Source organism: Thermobia domestica, chromosome 3 (genome assembly GCF_964235325.1).
Source record: "Thermobia domestica chromosome 3, izTheDome1.hap1.1, whole genome shotgun sequence".
Classification (NCBI taxonomy): Eukaryota; Metazoa; Arthropoda; class Insecta; order Zygentoma; family Lepismatidae; genus Thermobia; species Thermobia domestica.
The window spans coordinates 309,112,129-309,126,585 of NC_137456.1; the positions used below are offsets into that span (position 1 = coordinate 309,112,129).

At 35.4% G+C, this 14,457-nt stretch overlaps 1 protein-coding gene across 3 annotated transcripts in view; it reads left to right on the plus strand.

Annotated features, from left to right (window-relative positions):
* LOC145681135 (PRKC apoptosis WT1 regulator protein-like) overlaps positions 1 to 14,457 on the plus strand; it is a 49,446-nt gene that overhangs the window by 14,729 nt on the left and 20,260 nt on the right. For all 3 annotated transcript variants that reach the window (XM_081752566.1, XM_081752568.1, XM_081752567.1), the window contains exons 4-6: positions 1,015 to 1,111; positions 6,022 to 6,138; positions 10,037 to 10,080. In XM_081752566.1, the coding sequence (XP_081608692.1) occupies positions 1,015 to 1,111; positions 6,022 to 6,138; positions 10,037 to 10,080 (258 nt within the window). The remainder of the gene's footprint in view (positions 1 to 1,014; positions 1,112 to 6,021; positions 6,139 to 10,036; positions 10,081 to 14,457) is intronic.

A 14,457-nucleotide genomic window follows, 5' to 3' on the forward strand; every position in this document is an offset into this window, starting at 1 on the left:
CAGTGCTCCATCATATTTCGTTTGGTCACAGTAATAAAATGAAAAAGTTACTAATTGACTGAAACACCCCTTAGATTGATATTAATAGAAGAAGATGCATGTTAGTGTCTGGTAATATAGGTGTAGGCGATCAAGAATATTTTATACAGTAGAAAATAAATTATATAAAATAAATACATGATACATACATTATTAATAAATTACATAAAATGCCGGTCTTGGTACGATAGTGAAAGATGATTGCTTATGTAATTTCCAGATTCTAAAATTCTCAAAATACATAATTCATTTGAATTTTATTCTTCTTTCTTCTTTGGACTAGTGTTCAATCTGAAGGAACCCCAGACTTGGAGGACCACTTGTGGTTCGCGGACCGTAATTTGAGAAATATGCTTTAGAGCAGCCTTTCCCAACCTTTTCCACACTGCATATTCAGGATATATATATATATATATATATATATATATATATATATATATATATGGGTGTTGAGTGTTTTTATTTTTCTTTGCAGTGGTATAATTATGTTAGAGAAGTATGAGGCCAGACATTTTAAGATGTTGCAAATTAACAAATGAAATACAATGACAATGAATTGCAAGAATTTCTCATTCTCTCTTTCCTTTTCGAGTCACCTATTGTGTCAAAGATTTTCGTTTAAAGATATTTTACAAATACGTACATCAGTCTCAACACACGTTTTTGACTCAGTCAAAAAGAAAAAATGCCGTTGGAGTATAGGCAACTTCTTGTAGATCGAATATCACTTCTCCTACAAATTGTCGTGTCATTAGTAATTCGATCATTTAACTTAAAATGGTGTATTTCTCACCACTGTATGTGCCTTTCTGAGAATGGCTTGCGGACCCCTGAAATCTGAAATCCACTGACCACAGGTTGGGGAAAGCTGCTCTAGAGTGACTCGTTTTTATCGATTTTTGTACCGTGTATAGTTTTTTATTCAAATTGTTCAGACTTCTAGTTTGTGTAAATTCTTTCTTTTTCTTTAAACAGATCAAATCATATGAACAAGGGTAAGCAGCAGCGTGATCGAAGAAAGCTTCGTGAGAAAAGGCGAAGCACTGGTGTTGTGCATTTGCCTTCGACAGAAGTAAGTTGTCTTCTTTATAAATAACAAGTCAATCTTTCATTAGTTATCTACTATAACAGTTGTTAGTTTGAAGACTTGTTATTGCCGTTTCAAGTAGAGCATATAAATTGAGGCAGCATTTATCATATTGTTTGTATCAATATGTTTTAACATGGAATTACCGGAATTTTCGATAGTAACTTCTGACTTTGTTGTCGATCTTAATTTAAAACATTAGTTGCTGTTCCAGTCTACATCTCTTATCTTCAACTTCAATAATAACTGTACTGTTAGATACACGTGTTACTGTTCGAGATTCCTCCTTAACGTATGAAAATGATATGAAATATCATTGTTATAACGCTCATTATGAATGTTCAAGATCATAATTCTTAACTGCATAAATCGGGTATATTGCCTTTAAAATTAGAAAGGATATATGTTTCAAACCAGCGTTTACTGCGGCCAGTGTTTCATTCTGACTTGTCCTAAGTTCCGAAAGATCACTCTCTGGATACAGGAATTATACAAGGATTTTCTTACTTCAGTAAGAATTCATACAACATATGCTTTTGTCCACTATACCGTGTAAGCATGGTTGAAGGAAACATATCCACTAGGATAAGTTGGTGGAATTGGGACTTAGCGTCCCGTTCAGCAGCGAGGCTGTATGAGACGTGGACGTACAGATTAATGTGGAATTCGAACCACAAGAAGCGTCCCGTTCAGCAACAAGGCTGTATGAGACGTGGACATTCAGATTAATATGGAATTCGAACCACATGAACTTCCGTCGAAAATCAAATCCGCTTCCACGCGTGCGTTAATTATATAGCCACGAGGGAGCTCTCCAGTAGAATTAGAGAATTTAAGAAATTCTCAAGGAGGAGACCAATGTACTTCAGGCTTTCCAAGACACGTGAAGGTAACAAATCATTATATTGTAAACATTAGAATGTTACATCAGTGCGCTTCCATTATCAACAGGAATCGTTCTTTGTCAGGATTGAGGATACTTCGTTAAATCTGGACAAAAGAAACTTGAACAGAAGGTGGGATGGTATAATCATGAATTCAAGAAAACATTAAAATACTTAATTTATTGTGTATAATTCAATTTATCTTTTCTTGTGTGTAATTCGTAGTTTATTTTTTCTTTTACTTGAGCTATATTTTCTTCAAATCATATTATCAATTTATACATTTTTTTTTATTTTTTTCAACCACAAGCTATTCATTCATCACACCGCATAAATTAAAAACCTCCACAAAAAAGTATAACTATTCAGCAAAGCTGATCATACATCATTTGTTCTTTGAATTTGTACCTAAAATATGTGAACAAATGTCACTGCGTTGTTTTTCTTGGAAGTTACAGATTAACACATAGATTCCATTATTAAACATCGATAGTGTCTGCGCGTTCTCTACAATTCTGAAATTTCGTAATTAACGACACAACGTAGGAAAATATTTTCTTAACGACAAGATATGAAATGCCTTACTGCGTGGTAACGACTTTCCATGTGACGTGATTTCTACATTTTTAATCAACTTATTTAGAAAATATAAATTGAGCTTATGTATTAAGAAGTTTACCGAAACTCCGTGATATATTTATTCTGTCCGTGTGTCCATCCGGGAGAGAAATAAGCTGAAGAACTACTAGATGGATCACAATCAATTTTGACCAGAATATAGAGGGTCAAGAGTCAGGAAACTAGTTCGTTGATAGTAATATTCAAACCGAAAGTGGTAGAAAACAACCATTTCCGGTTTTTAAGTTAATCACTATAGAGCAAAACCAGGAATGAGATAGCGAGAAACGGTTGAAGCGTCAGAAGAATACATTTCATTTCCATCCTTAACTCTTTACTAAAACCAGGGGCGCGGTGGCTCAGTGGTAGAGCGTTCACCTCCGGTGCTTGGGGTCCCTGGTTCGATCTCAGCTCGCGCCGTGTGGACTTTGTGGTGGACAAACACCGTTTGGTGGGTTTTGTCGGGGTTCTCCCGTTTCCTCCCACTTTCTTCATTTCACTCATTTCTCATAATCACCATCTCCTTTAGCCTAACCGGCATATCCGTGGGACGTAAAACTCAAAGATTTCATTTCATTTCTGTACTAAAACCGGAAGTGATAGTAGTCCACTACAACTTCAGTTTCAATATTGATCTACATAGAGAAAAAACAGCAAAATTATCGAGAAGAGTTTTTCTAGAATCGATTTTACGTTCGAAAAATAAGGGACCGTTTTCTCTCTCAACCCTCTATTCAAATCGGAAGCGGCAGAAATCAAGCACTTCCGGTTTTAACATTGATCGCTTTCGAGTAAACGGTAGTAGATAGCGGAAAACGGTTTCCTGCAATCGATTAAGCATTCCAAGAATATATATCATATTCATTCTAATCACGAATGTAGAAATCTCTTAGCACATCCAGTTTCAATGTTAATTGAGAAAATATCGCGTCATGCAAACCAAACTCTTTCACGTGGTGTACATGTGACACTGCTACTTGTTTTTGGTACGGATTTTACGGATGGACAACTTATCACCATATTTTAGTGGGTAGCCAGCTGAAGAAGGTGCATTGATAAAGGTCCAGATGTTGCCAGAATCTGTTCATTTTCACATACGTTTTCAAGATACAAGGTACGAAATATTTTCGTCCCCTTTAAGCACTAAATGTGCATTCTATAGCTTTCGGTTTATTTTATGTTTATAGTGCAGGTTTACTGCTCTTGTGTTATTAATAACTGTATTGTATTTCAGTGAAAGATCATGTTTTACACTGCAAGAAGTACAAGTTGGAACTTACTGTGATATATTTAACAGTTTGATAATTCTAAAAGTCCATTACCAGTGACTATATAACTGTTTAACGTATATCATTTTATTTTCATGCATCAAAGAGAAGACAGAGTAGTATACCTGTATCTAGCGTTAACGTTATTGGAGTTGAAGCCAAGGGATATGAAATAAAACAGCAGTTGTTTTAAATTAACATGGTCATCGAAGAGAGAAGTTACTATCGAAAATTTCGGGTACTCAATGTTAAGGCGTATTATTCTATAAGATTAGTTTACAGTTGGTGTTTAATCATGCCTCTGTTTGTTTCTGCTATTAATTATAATACGTTAATATGTATCCTAGGAATCGTAGTTAATTTTGCTAATAGCATTAAGAACCGATTATGCTTCACTCAGATGAACATGCACCGTCTTGATGGCCAGAACGGGGGCCGCGGTGGCTCAGTGGTAGAGCGTTCACCTCTGGCGCTTGGGGTCCCGGGTTCGATCCCAGCCCCCGCTAAGTGAGCCTTGTAGTGGACAAACACCGTGTGCGTGGGTTTTCTCGGGGTTCTCCCGTTTCCTCCCACTTTGTTCATTCCACCATTTCATTCATTACTCATCATCACCGTCTCTTTTAGCCTAACCGGCATAATCGCGGGACGTAAAACTCAAAGATTTCATTTCATTTTCATTTGATGGTCAGAAGTACTTCATGGTTGAACGATCTGGAAATTTACTTGAAGTAACTGTGGTATTACTTCTCTGGTATTAAAAAATAAGGAACTTTGAAATCTATAGCGTAAAATAAATTTGTTGATTGTATTTAATGCTCACGATGCATTCATCGCTCGCTTTTAAATTGGTAAGATGATGGAACAGTTTCTCTTTGGGAGGAGTCTTTAAGAATGGTAATTAAACACTTAAACTCATGAGTTCATAGTTTTATTTACTACTTGAAAATGTTACTTTTTTCATGACATACTTCCCTGAGGTATAGAATTACGTGCGTATATTTTTAGGTTGTTTTTTCTGGTGCCACAACGACGTTGTATATGTTTAGGTGGTATTCGATCTTAAATATAACGTTAAGGTAATGAGTAAACTTTGTTTGTTATATTGATTTTTTAACACAGTGCAGGGAGAAGTAACTTAAGTTTATACAGTGCAGCGATTAGGAATTGAGACTAATTTTTTTTTTCTGTGAAGTTAGTTTTGGTAAGTTTCTTATGACGATAAATCTTGGATGTGACCTTGGGAGCACGCGCAGAAATTTACAGCTCGGCCGATCGCAAATGTCCCATATGACGCCGCTAATTTATAGACTTTGTGATACTCGTCGCCGTTTAAACAAGGGAACGAAGAGCAATTATGAAGTTACGTGCATGTTTAGAGAAAACTCCAACAGAAACATTTGAGATGTGAGACCATTGCCTTTCCCGTTGCCATGTTTTTGAATGGCATAAGAGATTCAGTCCTGGTAGGAAGTCTGTGGAAGGTCACGAACGCCTATGTCTAAGCAGGTTTGTCAGAACAAGGAAGTGGAAAAAACTTTGTGATTCGGAAGAAAATGGGCATTTTTGTTTATTCTGTTTTATGTAGCTGCAATTATGAGCCCTGGCCCTTAGCCTCATCGCTAATGTAATTTCTTATGGGTGTGTGTCTGCAGCTTTAACCCTAGTGAGAGTGCAACGCCTTAGATAGAAATTTGAGTATTAAGTTAATTAATTAATAGTAGATTCTTTTTTTCAGATTCTAAAAGTATGATTCGCCGTGGCTCAGAGGTAGAGGACTCACCATCTGGTACGTGGGATCCCTGGTTCGTTCCTATCTCCCGCCAAGGGGAATTGTGGTGGACAAACATCGTGGACGTGGTTTTTCTCGGGATTCTCCCGTTTCCTCCTAGTTTCGTCATTCCACATTCCACCATTATCATCCATCTCATCATCTCCGCCTCACTTAACCATGTGCGTAATCGTTGGACATTAAACTAAGGAAAAGAATCCCATCTCATATAATCTCGGTTTTGAAAAGCGATCTTAACTCTTTCAGCCCAACATTTATTCACTTATCTTTATAAATTCATTAATGAATACTGTAATTGCACATGTTTGTATTATTACAGTTCTGTTCCTTATTTAGTCCACAGGTGGCAGCACTGGTGAAGATGAAGATGAGGTGTTGTCCATGACGGCTGAGACAAGGCGTAACACACAACACAACGAACTTTTAGATCGGGATCCAACCTCAATGGTTGAGGTAAGCTTTAATGTTATCCATTAAGCTTATCGAAGTCAATTAGTGCGATGTTGTGATTAACTTGTTACATAAGTGTAGTAAGTTGAGTTTGACTTCCGTTTGTATATCTTCAAAACTACTTTTCGTAAATATTCTGTGTATATGATACATTACGTGGTCTGGATGGTTTTCTTTCATGTCTTTCTATAGTAAATAGAGCTCCTTCGTGGCTAAGCGGTTAGCATACACGCCTTTGGCGTGGGAGACCCCGAGTTCGATTCCCGGTGGAAGCTCATGTGGTTCGGGTTCCACGTTAATCAGTAGGTCCCGTCTCATATAACTCACTGCTGAAAGGGATTAAACTCAAAATCAACTCAACTTTTTCTATAGTAAATATTTACCGACAATATCAGTTTGATACAAGTTAAATCATCAAGGCTTTATATAACTGCCGATCACCAGAACGTTACAAAGCAACGTTGAAGCACCGAACTCAAAGTGGTTGTAAAAGCGGGTTATCTAACTGCTGCAGATAGTTATCTAACGAATGAAAAAAGATGATAATCCTACGTGCGGTGTTCCGGGAATATGGAGGATTCATTAGCATTTCTCAACCAAGTTTCATAATGCGTCATGGAAGACCGTAGCAACATAATACGTTGCGTTGCTGTGAAGTAGTATAATACCTCCACAATTGACAAGTACTGGCTCCACAGTTCTAAGTTTGTTATGCATACGTCCAATTCGGTGAGTACAGAGTATGTTTGATAGTGGCATTTCACGATGCATGATACTCTAGAAGTCCACCAAACAAATAACACGATTTTCTGTTTGTGTAATGTTACCCATCGTCCAACTTTAAATCATTTTTCAGGCTTGTGGAGGTATTAGCAGATGGAATGCTCCCCTCAGTGCCGCACATATTTGGTTATCGGCGTCGATAGCCGCCATGAATGTCCCGTTGTGTATGACTTACGGACGTTCCGTACATGGTAGTGTCTGGAGATATTCATTGTCCTGAAATGTATTAAACCCCTTTGTATTGTCCATTCATTTACCATTTCGTTCCGAATGCCTGGTGTATTTTTCTTACCATAGCATTTGTTCTCTTCTTAATTCATGAGCGAGTGCGCATGCGCATAAAGTGCGAAGAAAGTAAGTTTTCGAAAATTGGAAATGATTCATTATTTTTCCTGAGACATGGTTTCTATGTGTTCCTTACAGAGGTTTCCAGTAATCTATTCATGCAGTCAATATTCATTCTCCACACGTTGATCTTTGTTAATGACAATTATGTCGCACAAAATGCGTGACGCGCCAGCTCGTGTTACGCTTTTTTTGTCTGATATAAATGAGTATTTACGATGGGTGAAAAACACTTAAAAGGTTAGAAATGTACGATGTATTCTTGAGGAAACGTCTGATGAAGAGGTCGACCATGAAATTGACAATAATAGAAACTTACGTGATGAAAACATAGAAGCAAACGACCGTGAGAATAATCCCGAACAAGGGACATGCATTACGCTATAGGTATGTACGAAATAGATTAATATTGACCGTGTAGATTAATTGAAACAGAAAAACAAAATATCTGCAGTTTTGAATTCATTACATATTTCTTCACGATATTAGCAGAGAAACATTACAACTTCTTTTGTGTAGCATATTCGGTATGAATATCGCTATGTTGTAAAACGTAGCCACGTGTTCAAAATAATATCCTATTAAGTACTAAGTATATCTTGCATTGCCAGTTTTTTAATGACAATTGCAACGTTTCTGTCCTATTATCCTGGAATATACAGTATGTCACATTCTTATTCGTACACACATTAATTTGAAAGAAAACCACTATGTATTAAACATACTAGTGGTAAAATTGACAGAAGATTGCTGAAGGAGTGAGGTAGAACAATGATAGACAAACCCAGTGCAGAAAGGGGCCAAAACAAGGACACCATAGAAAGGCAGAAAAGAAAACATATGAGAACTCCCAAATTTACGCCACATTGTTATTCGTACACTTGTACACAGGTTTACATTTCACATACTAAAAAGGAAAGAAAACAGCATTAGAACACGAGCATAGCTAGTGTGGCGTACAGGAAAAGGACATATTAACAGCTGGTCTTAATCGCGGTGTACACAGGTAAATAAACATTCAAGAATGGGGAAGAGTAAGGAGCTAGGAGAGAAAGTCAAGGAGACAATCGTAACGCTAGCATTACGGGGATGGTCGTTAAGAAAATACGACAATTAATAGTATAAAGGCACACAACAGTTCAATGTGTAGTAAATAAGTTTAAGTATACTGGTTCAATGAGAAATAAACCAAGAAATTCGATGAATAAGAAGTTAAGTGAGAAGGACGAGAGAGTGATTGTGAGACAGATGAAAACAAATCCCTGACTAAGTGCTCCAAAAGTCCAAAAGATAATAGAATGTGCTACAAGGAACAAAGTAAGCACTGAGACGATTCGTCGAGTGCTACACAAATACGCTTACCATGGTCGAATATCTCGGAAGAGGCCATTCATAAGTCGTAAGAATCCTAAGTTACGACTTCAGTTTGCAAAAGAACATGCTAACAAGAGTCAGAAATTTTGGAACAATGTCTTTTGGTCAGATGAGACTAAAATTAATCTCTTTAGGTTTGATGGGGTCCACAGGGTGATGGGAAAATCCAATTTGGACAACAATATTGTCAATACCATACCCACGTAAAACATGGAGATGGTTCTATTATGTTTTGAGGGTGCATATCGGCAAAACGGGTTGCTAAAGTTTAGTTTATTAATGGTACAATGGACAAGGTTATGTACCTTGACATTTTGAGGAAGAATGTTAAGCAAACTGCAGAAAAATTGGGCATGCTACCAACTTTTATGTTCCAACATGATCACGATCCCAAATATAGGCAGGTATAAATAGGGACTGGTTAATTTGGAATGTAAGCAAACAATTGCACACCCCTCACCAATCCGCTTACCTTAACCCTATTGAACACTTATGGGTTTATCTGAAACCTAGGGTTCACAATAAAAATGTTAAGTCAAAAGAAGACTTAAAACGAATGGTGACGGAAGAATGGGACCAATATCAGCCCTGCCATGTGTACTACTTTTGTCTATTCTATACAGCAGCGGTGTATGGCAATTATTAAAGCCAAAGGCTACGCTGCAAAGTATTAATTATCTTGTTCTTTCATAAAATTGCTTCTTACGTCAATGTTTATATCTAACTGTACGAATAACAATGTGGCGAAATATTGCGTATCTTAATTTAGTTACGCGCGCATTTTATATTATATCGATTTGTAGATTGTTTCTTTGTATCCGTAACAACACACAAGTGTTTCAAATGTATTTATGTTCAAGCAGAAATAAATGTCCTTCATTTGTTTACGCGCATCTCTCTATTTTCTTTATGATCACCATGTGTACGAATATAATTGTGACATACTGTATATATATATATATATATATATATATATATATATATATATATATAAATAAATCATCATTTTCTTTTATAATTAATTTATACGATCAGTAGTGTACTTTATCGCACGAAGTGCTCAGCGCACTCATTATTACAGCGTAATGTGAGATTAAACAAGCAGACAATACAGAGCTATTTAACGCCAGGGTTCCCATATTTGACTTGCTCTTGCGTGCAGGGAGCATGCGCAGTGTCACCACTTGGAAATTCTACAGAATGTTTACGTGTGTTTAATAATTAGAAAGGGTAAAATAATAATAAAAAAAACAGCCAATATTTGTAATGCAAAGTTTATTTAGAAACGAAATGTTACGTATGTGGTTAAGTATGTTATTTGTGTAAAAAGTGCAATAAAAAGTAATTTCCGTAGTAAAAGAATAGTATAGGTATTTAATTACTTCTTTTTTTCTTACAGGATAGGATCCCACCTAAAACATTCCCACAGAGAAGAAATAAAAGGTGAGTTTCATACTTTTTTAATTAGATTGAAATTATACTCTTGTGTTCAGAGGAAGATACATAATCTGTTTGTAGTATATAGTCAGAAAGCATTGTATAATGTGTGATATTCAGTGTTGTTATTAGAACTCAATAACTATCCATAAATTTCATTACGTAAATGAAAATTAAGTTTCTGATATTTATATTAAATGATGAAGATAATGTTAAATCTAGCGCAACAGTTATAGAATTAAACATTGGGCGTAAATAAACGGATAATGTTCTTGCTTCACAGTGGGACCGGGATATTCTGTTTCAAGCACAGAAAGTAACAGCAGTGTGTTATAAGTATCCTGCATAACATCGTTCCGTATAATGCTAATTGTGTGGAAATACATCAACGAAACTACAAACTAGTTTAAACAATCGGCTTCGTCCATAATAGGTTGTTTGTGCTGTATAGAAAGTGGTTATGTATTTAGGTGCATCATAAAATAAGGGTGTGTGTTTGTAAGATAGCTACCTGGTAACACTGAATCTAGAAGTCTGTTTTATAAAGTTCTTTATGTTAATTTTCTATCAAGCTTATGAGATTTTTATGGTAAGTTTTACGGAAGGATTTTCAATGAATTCAAAATGAAAGTAAAAATGCGTAACATTCGCAATCTGTTGCTTCCAAAAGAAGAACTTTGCAAATAATTGTTAAATACTTCAAATTATTATTCATAATATAGGTCTAGAGTTCATATGAAAACAAATAGATGGAAGTGCAGGTGTTCCGCAAGGTTCGAACTTAGTATCACTTCTGTTTCAAATACTAGCGAAACTGTATGTTGATAAATTCGTAACTGCTCCTGTTAGCGTAGAAACTTTTTTCAGTTTGCTGTGGTTGCAATGAGAACGTCGTAAGGTTAACTTTGCGAATTGAAAAATAACAGCTATCCACAAATAACTACCAAAATGCAGTCAATGACTTAAATGCAAAGGGCCATTTTCAAGTGAACGAAATCCATTACTAATTTTGACAATTAGTACCTCCTCTCGTCCCTTGGATTTATTGACCTTTCAATTCATAAACAACAGTAAAAAATAATTACTTGAAAAACGTAGAGAACACTTATTTAAATTAAAACTTACACACCTCCATGGTTCTGATAGTTATTCACCTCCATATAAGTTTAATTTAAACAATAAAAGATATTACATGTGAATTTCTAAGAATGAAAGAGACCATCTTTCAGTCAAATATTTAGTTGGTGCCCCAGATGTAAAAGTAAATTTAAGAATCGGAATGACGATGTTTCATTGTGGCAAATTGCCAAGATAGACAAGTGGCCAACTAAATAATAAGTGATACATTTCCCGTATATCTTATTTTTTGTTTGTATCTGTACTTTCCTGAGAAGTTTCGTATAAGTCTCTTCTTTATATATGAAGTGAATTTTATGTCAGGAACGAAGATCGGTAGCTGCGCAGATAATGAGTTAGGTGGACCGCTTGCCATGTTCCAAAATTTACCTTTCGTGAACAATTTTCTAACATCATTCACTAAAATATTACCAACAAAGAACTGGGAGTTGAAGGTAAGGGAAATTGGTATCTGTTTTTCAAAGTAGGTCTTATTTTCGGTATTTTAATTTCGCGGTCAGCTGTTATTGCAAAGTGTAGCTTGTCTATTAAAAACAAAGAAAGATAGAAGAATTGAAGAAGAAGAGAAAAGGAATTGTAGTTTAAAGGCGACCATGGGAAATATGTTACTTCAACGTCAAAATCATTGTCTTTTACAATGAAAATTGTTCGAGTCACGTAAAGGAATCTAATTAAAAGTACGTAAACCTCAAGGTAATTGTACCGTTATTTTGATACCATGCACGGTATACAGAGTGTCACTGTTTCATAAATGTACACTCATGTCCAAAATGATTGTCGCATTATCTATAACTGTCTTCTTGTAAGAATATAATTTGATAATAATTTTGCAGGGTACTTCTAATATTGATACTATGTGTATAATCGGGAAATGTATATTTGGGATAAATTTCATAGGAAAAGAATTATAAATACGAAAATTAGAGTGAGTAAAACAAAATGTTCCTAAATGGACAAGAACATTTTATTTTCGTTTTATTGTTCTTATTTACTGCTCTTTTGACATGAAATTTACCACATACATGTCTGCCGATTATACACATACTAATATTATAAGAAATACCGGGCGAATTCGTTATCAAATTATATTCGTACAAAAACATATTTATAGACATACGACAATAATTTTGAACATGAGTGTACTTCGACAGCGGTCCGTTCTTGAGATTTGGCAGTGGCTATGACAGATGTCGCGATTGCCTGCATTCTTTTTCAAAATATACACAGAAGAAATAATACTTCTTGGTTATTTGTCTTTTTCATCTTATCTCAGTCATTGTTGATTGTATTTTAAGAACATGAGAAGCAGGTAATAGTGCGCAAAGATCGCATGTTACTCAAAATAAAATTAAACTAATCTTTGTTGATTCATTGAATAGAATGTAATGTCTTTTTTCGGCATAGGATACTATATAAAACGGGTTTGTATACGAGGTCGGGAATTGAATCTGAAACCACGTGTATGGCAAGCATGCAGGTTAGACACTTGGCTACGAAGAGGCTCTAAACCAGTCTTATTAATTGCTAATGGATTGGGACTTAATATTATGGAGTTCAATGTTAGAGCTGATAATTTCGACTGCTTTCTGCTGCTGTTCTCTATGACCACGTACTGAAATTTTGGGTACTACGAATATTAAATATTCTGTGGTAAAGATAGTAAAGAGGATACATGAAACTCAAGGCTAATGAACTTTTTACAGTGAAAAAAAAAAGTTGCGTATCCTTTTATCATAGACAACGAACAATGCTTTGCTGTTGTACAGGTTGCATAGAAGCTAGGGACTGTCAGATATTGAACGATACAGAACGTTAAAGTTACCGTTACCTATAAAATTGTTACATATTGGCTCCATTAATGACCTACGCCAAGATAATTGCTCTAGTTATCTATTGCAAGAAGCAGATTTAAAAAATTCTGTCTTTTTCAAGAATTATCGTGGGCAATAACGGACATAGTAACAGTAAAATCTTAAAAATCCCACTGCGTAACCCTAAATATGCAATATAGTGAGTCATCTATTGGTGTGTTAAAAAGTGCATTAAAGATACTAAGTAAGAGACTAAGCCATTTCCGGCTCATTTAAACCTTTATCTCAGCACTTCCATAACGTAATCGATTCACATTTTACGTAAATCGTTGTTACATATTGAACAACACATTCGAATCATTTTTTGTTCGAAAAAAAGTGAGGACCACTATTGTACGTAGCTTCAGTCATAAAGGCCGTATTGTATGTTTTCAGTATCTAGAACACTGATGAAGATGGAATTAAGGAAGAAAGTAAAAAAACTATTTAGCCGTCACATGGATTTTGTTTTAAAATGTTACTATTTCAGGGGATGATGATTTAAAGATAGATAGAATCATATATAAAGATTTAAAAATAAAAACGTCAAAACTTTAGAATGAGATAGGATGGAAACTACAGGTCACAATAAAAACATTTTTTATATTATGGAAATCAATTAATGGTATTATATTTTGAAGATAATGTCGTTCAAATGTCCTCCTCTGCTTCAGTGGGTAGAATGGATTTTTTTTTAATTAATTAATTACAACTTTCGCTCACATACTGCGCGTTAAATTCGAAGTTGTCCATTCAATATTCTCTTTCAGAGTGTGAATTGTTCGTGGGCGGGAGCTCATGTGGTTCGGATTCCACGTTTAATCAGTAGGTCCACGTCTCATATAGCCTCGCTGCTGAACGGGACGTTAAACTCAAAATCAACTCAACTCAACTCAATGAATTGTTCGTGGTTTATTTTCGTAGACCTGAGACTTGATATAACTTCAAAGGAAATAAAATCCAGAGGGAAAGAGATCAGATGGTCTGGGAGACTAGATCACATTACCATTTGTCGACATTGCTTTCCATGTTCGGGAAGCTTTCCATGTAATAAATCCAGAATAATTCGTTCCACTTACCAAAGCACTGGAAGACATTTGAACAACATTATCATCAAAACATAATACCATTGATTCCTTTTCGCAATTATAAAGAAAAGAAGAAGAAAAAATTATCACTTGTAGTTTTCCGTCTATCTTATTTTAAATTCCTGACATTCTTATCGATAAACCCTACACTTCTAACCCATCCGTATTAAGAATTCCACGGAAAACAACCATTGAATGATGTCGACATTACCAGCTTTAACAGTGAACACTACAAGAACAGTTTAATTTTACTTTCAACATAAGATACATTTAAAATGCATAACATGATGCGATCATGTTTCTGTAAC